The sequence below is a fragment of the Zerene cesonia genome, chromosome 20, assembly GCF_012273895.1.
Source record: "Zerene cesonia ecotype Mississippi chromosome 20, Zerene_cesonia_1.1, whole genome shotgun sequence".
NCBI classification, from domain to species: domain Eukaryota; kingdom Metazoa; phylum Arthropoda; class Insecta; order Lepidoptera; family Pieridae; genus Zerene; species Zerene cesonia.
Window position 1 is genome coordinate 5,755,006 of NC_052121.1, and position 13,193 is coordinate 5,768,198.

Here is a 13,193-nt window from a genome sequence, read left to right on the forward strand (position 1 = left end):
ACTAAAATAAAACGAATATATAAAATAAAACTCTGTATACAAAATAAAAATGACCTTTTAATTCAATTCATGAAGCTTGGTAACAAGGTATATTGTTAATTATTATTATACTCTGTCACATATTCATATTCATGTTAGAACAATTTTTAATACATGTGAATAATTCCTACCAAACATTAAACTAATCGGTAACTTGTATAAAATGTACATTTTTATTAATAATAGTATAAAACAGTACCATTTATGTTACGGACACAATACATGGGCAGCATTTGTAGTTGATTTAATTTTTTTTTGTATAAAATGGTCAGCTATGTGAATTATTCTAGGCCTGCAAATAAAAAATAACCTTATTAGTACTTATACAAATCACAGTCGTAAGGAATGTAGTGTGTAGTATATATATATATATATATATATAACATCTTGATATATCGAAATTACAATGATTGCAATCAGTATAATTATATCTAATTATGAAGTAACATAGGACAAAGACATATACTATGAGATTCAACTAAGAATCAGAAAGTCATTTTTATGTGTACATATTATGGTGTTAAATGTCATTTGAAAAATTAGATTTTTACTTAGAAAACCTTTTTGTATATAATAATGGTCCATTATATTTTAACTTATTTATCTTTTCGATTAAATTATCACTTGACACCATCACAGGGACGCAGAATCAGCCCTATTCATAGTTTAATCGCATAGTATGTTTTATTTAATGTGTAAAACATATTTTTTAACTTACACTATTTGATCTTCAGAGCTTTAATACTTTAATTTTAAAATTTAATGAATTCCACTCAGACTGCAAATATTTTTCTGATTATTCACTTACTATATAGGTAGACCTTGTACATCCATAAGGTCTTCTGGTTGAGCATGTGCATGTGTGTGGGCTGTGGATGCAGGCGGCACAGTAAAAGCGTGGTGATGGGGTCGAGGACGTCGTGGTGAACGGGCTGTGATCACGCGCGGTTTGTGAATCTCGTCCATCACTGACGGTGCCACATATGTGAATCCCTGGTTTATAATAAATATTATTTTATTAAAGAAGCTGCTTAAACCCCTACCCACCAAAGTTAATATAAAAATTATGCTTAGGTGTGATCTTCACCACAAAAAAAAATGGAGATCGTTTAGATCTCCATTTTTTGTGAGTTGTATCTAAAATCCAAATAGCAGTCCATCCGGCTTCATATATTTATAATCGTGGTACATGTTAAGTCTATAGCACTCATTTGTACTGCAATGGATTAACATAATATGAATTTTTTTTAGCAAAAGTAAAAATATAGAAGAGTAACTTGGGCTAACTTGTGCTAAGAAACATCAAGGAATTGAAATATATACTTATCTCATGTTTATCAAAACATTAAACTTGCCTGAAACATCATATTGGCACTTTCGCTAAGTGTTGACTCATCAGGCGAATCAATTGGAGTTTGGTGAGTGAATCTTGTGTCAAATTGGGATACATCATCTTCACTGGTCTAAAAATATATAATTGAAATTAGTACAGTATTTCTTCCGCCCATATTAGGTTTTTATGTCTCGAAAATGAAAGTTCATATTGAGAAATAAACAAAAATTGTAGCTGTCAAACTATTTTATGATTTGATGATAATTTAATTTATCTTTTAATATTTGATATCTACACATAAACAGAAGATGATAATATTGTGTCCTTGAATATATTGAATATACATTAAAAATATCATAATGGAAATAATAGTTATACCATAGTGCCATATTTAGATATGCTGAAGTAATTTTTGAAACTTATATGTTCTATGACGAGTCAAGATAAAGAAACAAAGAGGATGAATCTGCTTGCTTTGGAAGAAGATTCCATATGCTCTTTTACAATATATATTGTTAATATATTGTGATAAGGCGTTTTTTTTTTAGGAAAACAAAATTAATATTTAACAACTTTAATTTATGTAACTTTAAACTATTGTTTGTTTATGGTGTGAATAACATATCAGACATATTTTGGGGGTTTCAAATTTGTTAGTATCTTTTAGTATTCGTAGTCTTTATTAAGCTTTAGTAGCCTGAAAATCGATATCCATATTTAAATAAAAACTATCATTCCGCTAGCTACTTAATCCGCATAGTCAAAGTAAAACTCAACTCAACTCGAGCTAATGTTGTATAATATTGGTAGGAATAACATACCAATTTAGGTTTAATGGGCGGTTCTAATCTACGTGCGAATACATCATCCCAGTGGACATGTTTGAAGAAAGCATGGCCACGAACTGCAGCTGCTCCTGTAGCACCTAAGCGTTGTGTTTCTGAACGTTTCATAAGGCGTCGTATCAAATCGCGAGCATCTTGTGTGAGGTAGGCTGGCAACATTAGTTTACCTTTAAGTATTTTTTCTATTGTTTTTGTACGATTATCTCCTGTGAATGGTGGCTGAAAACAACAATACATCAATTAATATTTTTTCTATGTTATAAAAAAAAAACATCATATACAAAAATGGGTACCTGTCCAATTAGCATATCATACATTAATGCGCCCAGGCTCCACCAATCAACTGCTTTTCCATGGCCACTTCTAGTTAAGATTTCTGGTGCCCTAATTGTTTTGTAAGCAAAAAGCAGTTAGTGAAGACACGTTTTTGTGTAATATAAATATGTATGCACATAAGCAATGTGTGATTCAACGTACAAGTTTGCTTATGTAGCCACTATATTTTAATGTTATCTTTTCCTTTTGTGTCATGGTTATTATTTTTCTTTTGACTTAATTTAACAAAATTTTATCATAAAGTATTCCAATGGCCGTTTTAAACCATCCTAGGGTAGAGTAAAGTAATAATATACTGTGCAACTTCAATATAACAAGTTGGGAAAAGAACAAGTAAATATTTGTTATATAAAGTTGTTTGTAAACATTTGTTATAGTGGGTTAGGTTTATCTAAAATTTGTTTTCTAAAGGATGATAATTTGATTCACCTCAACATTATATTTTCATCTAGATAGCTAACATTTTTGTTTATAAGTGTTTACACATTTTATCGAATTACTTTAAACATATGATAATTTTTCTGGTTAAATTAACAAAGAAAAGATGCAGTGAAACCCGTAAATGTATGTAAGTCTTAATGAAATAGGCATGTTTTTTTTTTAATCAGCACTTGGGTGGCTATATCTTTTTTACACCCCATTAGATTAATGTTAGGAAATAAAATAAGTAAAACATGAAATTTGACATATAAATTTGTTTAGAAAAACCGCACATGTGCCCCTTGAAACCATGGTTTAATATCCAATAATGTAGATAATAGTATACCTGGTGGATACTATGTAAAAAACAATTTGAAAAAATTCCTTCTTTTGGAGTCTTACCACCAGATAGATTGGCAAAGTGTATTTTATTTAATACAAAAATGCTAAATATCTCAAATACTGAATACTTTCACTCCACACAAAATGTACTTTTCTGAACTACCATAATATCTTCTACCAACAGTTACCAAATTATCTACACCCTGAATAAAGATTTTGACAAAATTTCTAATTAACAAGAAGTTCTTCTCAATAAATTTGCTAATAATAGTTATATTGAGGTGTGTTCTATTTTGTACAGTGTATACTATGTTTTTTGTTATAAAAATTTACTCTAACATTTTTAGTCTATTCATATTCCTATGGCAGAATTCCTTTTTTATACACATTCAATCGAATTACTAATAATTAAAAATATTTTAGATGTAAATTAAAATAAAAAATTGTCAAAACTGAATGCTGTCCAATGAATAGTATGATACTTACATGTATTCTATAGTTCCACAAAAAGTGTGTGTAACTATGCCCTCCTGAATGTGTTCTTTACATAATCCAAAATCTGTTAGTTTCACATGGCCTTGTGCATCCAACAATACATTTTCAGGTTTTAAATCACGATAAATTATGCCTAAACTATGTAAATGTTCCAAGGCTAGAATTATTTCAGATAAATAGAAACTGAAACACAATGAGGATAAGTGATATTAATATTATTATCTCAAAATATACCTATTTTCTTACTAATATTATTAATACAAAAGTTTACAAGAATGTCTGTTACAAACATACTATATCACATAAAAACCACTGAATTAATTTTGATATTGCCTGGCAGTGGTGAAGCTTATGTAACAAAATAATAAAATAGTGCAGGTTAAAAAAATATGTATGCCTAGAACGTTTACTTCAAAAATACTATGTTATAATGTTTAATAAAACAAAAATAAAAAAAATAAAAATAATAAAATAATCTGATTGACTCAATGAAACTTACCAAGCAGTATCTTCTAGGAATATACCTTCTCTTTCAAGGTGCATAAATAACTCTCCACCACTTAAATATTCTAAAATTAAATATAATTTACCACCAGTTTGGAAAGCATATACTAATTCAACTATGAATGGGTGCTGAAACCAATATTGTTACAGATTAATTGCATATTGATATATAACTTAAAAATTCAAAAAGTTTTTTTTGGAAATTCCAACAGATTATCCATTACCTTTACAGCCTCTAATATATTTCTCTCAGCTTTAGTATGAGCAGTATCCTTTTGATTGCGTACAATTGAAGCTTTTTTCAAAACTTTCATAGCAAAGTGTGCACCGGCATCTGGGCCAGTGATTTTACGGACTTGAAACACTTTTCCATATCCACCTTTTCCTAAAACTTTACGTAATTCAAAGTCTTGTGGTCCAAGACGCTTGCATTGACCAGGGTTGACATTATCTTCTGATAATTGTATTGTTTCAGATCCTTCAGAACTATAAAAAGGAGAATTTGTTTACATGCATTTATATGTTAGTTATTTTACAAAAAACTGAAATGTCTTGCACTTACTCAACAATACTATGTACATGAAGTTCTGGATCATAATCAACCTGTTGTAAAAAAAAAATATAAATACAAAATTATCTGGAGCAGTGTCAGAAAATGGTTAGAGGTTAGAAATTATTTGAAAGGTACTGATACAGTAAATTGTACATGCCTCGTCCACTTCTATTATATCGTCTTCATCAGAATCACCGACTGTAACTGTATCCACATCTAAATCTAAATCAAAAACACCTGCCATATAAGATGACATCTCAATATTATCACATCAGAAGTAATGAGTTTTTTTTAACAGTCACTGTATAAAAAATCTTTTTTTATCTGATGAATTTTATAAACAACAACACAAATTGTTGGTTCGATAATCGTGTTATTCAAGTTTCAATCTTTAAAACAAAATTAAAATAGGTAGGTACGAAAGATCAAACAAGACAAACGCACAGCAGTACTGCACACTTCACAGATAACTAATCTCAATTCTTAAAACATGTAAATGTAATATGACCACAGACTTCAAGACTCAAAATTTTCCATAATTTGATTGAAATTAAATCAATAAATGCTTTCAGACTTAAAAAAAACTCGCATTCGAAAAGCTAAATATGAGAAGTATGCCTATTATCTATCTTAATATATCTTAGAATATAGCACGATAATTTTAGATCTCATTACATCTTAAACTCTTAAAATATAAATTATCTCAAAAATAATTCTCCAAATATATTTTTAACTATTCCATTATGTAAAAATTGCGTCAATGTTTCGCTTTCCCTGTGGTAAAATAGCACCTTCCTATTATTTAAAACATATTCGTTTGTTTCAGCCTTTAGGACGTCTCCTCTTAGACATCAGCCTCCCCCAAAGATTTTCAAACGGCTGAACACCAATGGCATTTAGTGATGAATATACATAGTTTTAAAAAAGGCTTATCATTATAATCAAGAATTTTAATAGATGAAACACCTAAATATTATAAAGGTACTTAGGTCCCTTCCAATTTAATATTTTTGATGTTTTTGTTCGCCAAACAAACATATGTTATCTGTACTTTTCAAGGAAAAATGTGTTCAACTTGCAAATCTTAAAAGCAACCTTTACTCCAGGATTTTTTGTATTTTTTAATAAAATTCGGAAAAAATATATTTGATATAAACTATAAGAGTTATGCAAAAGAAATATATTTTTTTCTATAAAAATAACACACATGAGCATAAATTAGAAGTGAGGTTTTTTACCTTTTCTATTTTTTATTTTTTGCAATAGTACGTTTACGAATTTACACTAGTCGGTTGTCCGAGGTGTAAACATGTACATAGGTTGTCGCAATTTATTTACAAAAAGTCTTTTTTATACTTCTTATTGTCCTGAAGTGCGTGTGAAATAACGAAGAGACTGTCTTTCATCATAGAATTCCATAACAAGTATGGTACTACATCCATATTAACACCAATGAAACCTTTCAATGGCTAGTGACAACGACAAAACTTCTGTTAATCACAACTTAGATGGGTCTTTAAAAAGTAACAAGAAACAAGGCTCAGGTCTATACAAAGGTAATATATGTATATCTTTTTTGCTATATTTGATAACTTAGTCTTACACCTATTATGGACATTGTAATGTTATGAGTAACTCATTGACTTACTATGGGCAAAATAATTATGATAAGTCTAAACAACACAAATTATGACAACTTTCAATAATGAACTATATTACATATCCAATAACAGAAATATATAAAACTATTCTAAGGGGATAATAACAATTCTATGTAGTGTCATTTTTTTGCTAAAAATGAAGCATGCTTGTGTGCAAATATGTAGATGAAATGTTTTGTAAAAGGATGTATATAACTTAAGAGAATTACTCAAAATGTAAGTATATTTCATAATTTACAATCATAGTTTTAGTAAATTCTTCGAATTTGATTTTGTTGTATATTTTAATCAAATCAATTATTTTATTTATTTGAAGAATATATGTAACATTTTAATAAAGAAAAACATTTTGTAACTAACAAGTATTATATTTATTTTAAATTTTTATTAGACAAGATCTTTTAAAGAAAGTTTATATTCTTCCCTACTAATATTATAAATATGAAAGTAATTGTATGCCTGCCAATTCTGCATGCCTACACAGTTTTGGATGAAATTTGGTACCAAAATAGGTTGTGACCCAAGAAACGAATTGTGAATGTTTGTCCTGAAACCCATGGAAATAGGAACTTTGCGGGGAAATCCCTAAAACTGTCTATCTTTGACTTAGTGTTTGGGACCGCAGAAAGCTACTATTTTATAAATAATCGATTATTGGCTTTATTTCTAATTTACTGTATACTATAATACTTATGTCTGTTGGTTAATATTTTTTTTAATTTATGACTAACATTACCACTATAGTCACACAGTCTCAAATATGTTTTTTGGTTGATTTCAATTTTAATATAATTATTCCATTGATATTTGTATGATATTTATGAATATGAATATGATATATTCTCACATAAAGGTAAGGTTTGGTTAAAATATGGTTTAAATTTGGTATTCAATATAAAAAAGGTTTGCCTAGTAATGTTGTAAAAGACTACTTTTTAATGCAATCCCTAGTAATAACTAGGGAAAATGAGTAACTTACTCTAATATATAAGTTTATATAATTTTCACAAATAGTGATTATCTGTTTATAATTTTGTTGATTACTGACACAGTTTTCTATATCCGAGTTGGTTGTTCACATACAATCTTATTTTTATTTCACTTGTTTATAATGCTAATAATGGGATCATCTCTATTCAACTGGATCTCTCATTACCTCACATTTGTTTCAATTAAAAAGTATTGATGTTGAACTAAAAATACGTAAATATTCAAATGTTCAAATTATGGTAACTTAATTGTAGAATCAAAAAATACATCAGTCAGATTACTAGGTTAAAAAATGTGGTGGCCAAAGTGTATTAATACCAAACAGCACATTTTATTTTTTAATTTAGCAGACTTACAGACATATTAACTATTATAAAAAATATTTTATATAGAAAGTAATAGTCAGTCATAGCTTGAACTTAACATGATAGGTGGAACTGAACAATTTTTGTGAAACACAAATTAAAAATATAGAATAGTGTTTATTTCTGCTAAAACTTGAGAAAAAATATAACATTGACACACATATTACAATGTATGAGCTGTACATAAGCAACAGTTAGATATATTATACAAAACTTGTAATAATACAAAATTTTCTGCTAGTCCAATTACAAAATAATGGATCTATTTTGTGAAACAAAATATAATTCATAATTTTGAAAATTGCATAACTGTGTCTTCAAATATTTCAAGGTTCATACATATGTGGCAAAGTAGTAATGCTTTCCTGGACATAGAATAGTAATAGACAAGCTTGTTAAATAATAACGACTATGATAGTAAAACAAGCTCATGTCAAAATGTGTATGTGTGAGCAGGACATAGCATTTTTTATCTCTGTCTGAAAAAAACAAAAAAGTCATATTTTACTCTATCTGCATATGCGTTACCAAAATACATAAGGTGTTTTAAATAAAAACCAAACTCGAGGTTGGTGGACTTTCAAATAAATCCTGTAGCTTTAAAATTTACTTTATTATTTTTCATAATAACACTGATTTCAATTCATTTTGCGTAAAACCGAACGTAACATTACATACCTACCTATTGTAAGACGTTTGCGATTAGTCAATCTGACAGTGGCATTTGAAATGACATTGCATTATTTTGATTTTGATATTTGGTTTTGAATTTCGGATATAAAATGTATCATGAATATGTATACTTAGTAAATACATAATTTGAAGAAAGTTGTTTAGTTCAAAATCTGTCAGATTTTAATTTACATGTGCTTATACCCTATACACTATGAATTTTCCATTGGAAGATAGTACAACTGAAGATGTTCCAAATCTTCTCAAAGCAATAATTGAACAGTTATTATCGAAAAAGGTTGAGAAAGATTTAATGCAAAAAGATGTTTTTTTCGTGTTAATTCTCACTTTGATGTTGGAAAATGGATTTATGCCAGTCAAATACGAAGCAAGCTCGCTTGATAGTTCTAGTGATTTAGATGTAAATAAGCTCTCACAATTAAAAAAAGAATCGGGCATTTATAAAGAAACATTCCTTTTAATGGGCTTTCATGATGTCACAGTGGATGTTATAATGAGTCCAGTAGGGTCTACTGTTATTGTTAATGCCATAATAAATGATATAAGCTCAGAATTATATTCTGTTTGTTTGCCTTTAAGCCGCTATGTTGTTTCAACACAAGCTTCTACAATCCCTATGATGTTTCGAGACTTAAAACATTTGTCATGTTTATTTAAAAGTAAAATTGTATGTCCTGTTAAAAATAGTATACTTAATTTCTGTGGTTATCCAAGTGCCAGTTTGGTAGGAATACCAGATGATATATTCTTCAGTTTAATGATGTTTTTGAATGTCCAAGATATACTGAATGTCTCTAAAACCTGTAAAAGGTTAAATGTTCTATTAGAGAATGATAGTTTGTGGCATGCATTATGTAAAAGGGATTTCAAGAATTTTACTGAAAGTGATCCATGCGATTGGAGGAAGATATATGTTGAGGCATATAAAGCTGAACAGGAAAAAAAGGTTCCCCGTTTTGCTGGTACCATACATGACTTTATGGACATTTCTGATATGGTTTCATATATTGACAATCCTTTATGGGGTGAAATTATATAGATACATTCAATAAATAATTTAACTGATAACATTGTTTTTCTTATCTACAGCATAATAATAGAAACTGGTCTGATATATTTATTATCTTACTGCTTTTCACGCCTACGATTTAGAATAATAAGAAAACATCAAGAATTTATATAATACAACTAGTGGTCCATCTTGGTTTCAGTTGTATTTTTTTTTATTGTTCAACCATTTAATTGCTTTGTGGCATTGTTTTGCTGTTTATTTTAATTTATAATTTTAACCCATTAAAAATTACAGTAATGTAAAGTTATATATATATTATACATACATACATACTAGCTGACTCGGCAAACACTATTTTGCCTTATTCATATCATTAAGGGGTATCAAAAATAGATGTTGGTTGATTCTCAGACCTACTCAATATGGATACAAAATTTCATGAGTTGGTCCAACAGTTTCCGAGGAGTATGGTAATTCACATTGTGTCACAAGAATTTTATATGTATAGAGATATTAGCTGATTGTCCTTTTTATGTAATAATTTGCTTTTAATTACTGAATTGTTTTTTATTATTAGGTGATGGTGAAAAAACCAATTCACAACCAGTTGGGAAAGGAGGTCGTCATTTGTCAGTGCCATTTGATTCTTCAACTGCCAATGGTGATATAAGTAAGTACAGCTGCCTATATAATTAATACATAAACATATGCATAGGTTTTTGATACTATATAATTCATCAGAAGTATTGTATATTGTACAAAGAATAGGAAGTTTTATATTTCACCACCACAATTCCTTGCTTTCTTAGGAGCCAAAATCACATTAGTCCACCACACATTCTAATAAAAACAAACAACCTATTTATGTAGGTTACAATGAGCTAACAATTAGGGTGCACCAACTTGTGAATTATGAATCTGTGTGATTATTGTGACTCTCAGGTCAACATGTTTTATTCATTTTATTCACAGGAGTCATCCATGTGTGTACATTTATTGTGACATACATGTATGTTTCATACATTAACAGTTATACAGAAAAAAAAGTTGTGTTAGTTGCACCACGTATAACTCGAGTACGATTGAAAAGTTTTTTTTTTGTGTTGGATTGGTCTCATTTTGAACTAAATAATAACTGTTCGTAATTTTAAATACTACAAAAAAACAACGCGTGGATCTGAGGCCAGCCTGTGAATACTTAATAGCCGTGATTTATATAATGCGTTGAATATAACGAGTATTTATTAAATGGTATTTTAAACTTCTGAATAGGTAAGTATAAGCATTCGTCGTCCTATAAGTTACGCTGTTTATAATATTAAGTTTAAGTTACACGATCTCTTTTTATATCTACTCCCTACAATAGTTTCACAATTAAATCAGATACTGGATTTAGTTTTAAATTTTATTACCATTGTAATGTAGAACTACCTACTTTTATATGGTAACTATTCTCTTAATTTTTACAAGTTGCATAATTGATATTAAATGGAAATAACGTATTTTCTTTTATTTATTTTATCTTTGCCTTTTGGAATGTTACGATGGAAATATAAAATTATTACGGCAAGGCCCAGTACATAATCCTAGTCATAGTCAAACATTTGGCAATGCATCTACCCATACTTATGTTTAAATATGTTGGTTTACGGTGAGGCGGGGAGGTTAAATAGGGAGAGGGATGCGCGACTAAGATGCGCTGCGCAGCTTCCATTTAGGTCCTTGCCTCTGTGGCGCCATCATTTACGATTAACCGTGTTTTGCGAGGTACACGCTAGAATATTGTGTTAAATTTATGAAAGGCTTTGTGCCGTAATTATGTGCTAATGGGCTGGAGGTGAGCGAAGTCGTGGAGGGCCCGCGGGTGGCTCGCGACCGTCCTCCGTGGCGGTGTTACGGACCCATGCTTACCCACAGTAGATCTGACGGTGACTTCCCCATATACGCTAGAGGTGAGCCAATTGTTATATCCGGAACTATCAGTTAGGCACTGCAGTCCTCATTTGATTAATCATTCTAAGACTTTGGCAATTTTTAATTTAAAACATTCTAGTTATAAATTGCGGTGATGGGTATGTTGATTATGATGCTTTTTATTTTAAAGTATAGTATATAGAAGATTTCTTATTTATATAGCCATATATTTGATACGCATTGCCTAAATATAATATCATGACTACCCATATAAATAAACCTTTTGCAATTTCATCCTGGTATATATAGCTTGTCTATATGGGTTTGTAGACAATGAGTTGAATAACCTAGAAGTAGATGTTAAGTACAATGTACATACGTATCACCTAGATTTTTATGAAAATACGTCCTTATGCTCCAAGTCACACCTTTTTTCACAATTCATAAGAACTTGTCAAATTTGGTATTAAGTTTATTTCTGAATATATATCTTTATTTTCGGAATCAAGAGTGTGTTATTTTGCATAGTTATGTAAAATTTGGTAATTTATATGATGAGCATGTTTTATATATGTTGTTGTTTACGGTTCGCTGTGTGCATTATACGCCTAATAGGCTCGAGCTTAAAAACATGGTCCGTTTATTTTCTAGGGCAAAACGTTTTCTAATAATAATAATAAAGGCTGCACGTTTAATCTAACCGAGTCCACATGGTCGACTTCTCTCGCTGTGATCCCTCGGGCATCTAGTTATAATCCTCTGATCCTTACATGATATTCAAGGTGACTTAGAGCTCAATTTTTAACCGATCAAATATATTTTTTAAAGTTTTTGATGGCTTTAAAGTATAAAAACACTAAAATGGTGAATGCAATATATCTCATTGACTGTTTTTTTGTTATATTATTATTTAAAAATCCATTAAATTAACTGAAACTACTTAATTTTATCAATGTACTTTAATATAGTGACGAAAACGATTCAGTCTTTAGTTCCAATGCCATAGAGAACAATTTGATAAAATGTCACACTATCAATTCCTATCTAATCTCGTACGTCTCTGTACAAAGTCTTAGTAATAATTTGCTTTTTGTTTAAATTACACATTTGATTCGCGGTTATGATAGCTTTATAGATCTGTGATTGTGTGGTTATGTGTCCTTGTTGGTACAATATGGATGATTTACATTTGAAAAAGAACAAGACGAGACGTAGACCCATAGATGACGACACTCGTAGTGAGAGTGGACATCTTGATAAGGAGGATAAATCCAGTAAGTTTCAGTAGATCTGTATTTTTCTTTAAATTTCCTCTTCAAATACGAGTATATTCGTACTTATTCTATTTATCTCAATTATTTACATTTCAAATACAAGTAATGCGTATAAGATTTTGTATCATGTTTTAGAAAAACATAGAGAATTGTGTTAATAGAATTAAGTAAAACAAACTACAACTAGTAAATTCAGTGGTTAAAAAACATACTAAAGTGACTTTTTATATTAAATTACACCTCTGGTATAAGAAGGACATAGTTATTGCTTATTACAAACTATTTTGTTTGTTATGAATATTATAATTTAAGTATAAAATTCTATATACTATCAATTTTCAACCGATATTCCCATAAAATACAAATCATAGAATTAGTTAAATTGAAGCATTTTTGACAAAATAGCAATAAAAAATA

The 13,193-nt window shown here is 29.4% G+C and overlaps 3 protein-coding genes across 6 annotated transcripts in view; 2 read left to right on the forward strand and 1 right to left on the reverse strand.

The window, feature by feature from the left end:
• Window positions 1-37: 37 nt before the first annotated feature.
• On the reverse strand, window positions 38-5,333 carry LOC119835168 (ribosomal protein S6 kinase beta-2). The gene is made up of 10 exons (XM_038359845.1): window positions 5,025-5,333; window positions 4,877-4,917; window positions 4,539-4,800; window positions 4,310-4,443; window positions 3,802-3,993; window positions 2,511-2,601; window positions 2,194-2,436; window positions 1,395-1,502; window positions 848-1,032; window positions 38-331 (listed from the first exon to the last, which is right to left on the reverse strand). Coding segments are annotated over exons 1-10 (1,356 nt in total). The 5' UTR covers window positions 5,124-5,333; the 3' UTR covers window positions 38-330.
• An 818-nt stretch (window positions 5,334-6,151) lies between these two features.
• The window catches only part of LOC119835303 (phosphatase and actin regulator 4), a 39,717-nt gene continuing 32,675 nt past the window's right edge, over window positions 6,152-13,193 (forward strand). For 3 of the 4 annotated variants that reach the window (XM_038360045.1, XM_038360047.1, XM_038360049.1), the window contains exons 1-2: window positions 6,152-6,423; window positions 10,166-10,258. In XM_038360045.1, coding sequence (XP_038215973.1) covers window positions 6,333-6,423; window positions 10,166-10,258 — 184 coding nt within the window. In that variant the 5' untranslated portion in view covers window positions 6,152-6,332. Of the gene's footprint in view, window positions 6,424-10,165; window positions 10,259-11,393; window positions 11,541-13,193 lie in introns of those variants that run through there. The other variant, XM_038360050.1, reaches the window with a different exon arrangement.
• LOC119835304 lies at window positions 8,613-9,642 on the forward strand. The gene has a single exon (XM_038360053.1). The coding sequence runs from the start codon at window positions 8,770-8,772 to the stop codon at window positions 9,613-9,615; it is 846 nt and encodes a 281-aa protein (XP_038215981.1). The 5' UTR covers window positions 8,613-8,769; the 3' UTR covers window positions 9,616-9,642.

Coding starts and splice junctions, on each gene's coding strand:
- LOC119835168 (XM_038359845.1), bottom strand. CDS start 5,123: ATGTCATCTTATATGGCAGGTGTTTTTGATTTAGATTTAGATGTGGAT. Junction 4,801..4,876: donor CATGTACATAGTATTGTTGA/GTAAGTGCAAGA, acceptor TCCTTTTTATAG/TTCTGAAGGATCTGAAACAA. Junction 2,602..3,801: donor TGTGGAACTATAGAATACAT/GTAAGTATCATA, acceptor CAAAACAATTAG/GGCACCAGAAATCTTAACTA.
- LOC119835304 (XM_038360053.1), top strand. CDS start 8,770: ATGAATTTTCCATTGGAAGATAGTACAACTGAAGATGTTCCAAATCTT.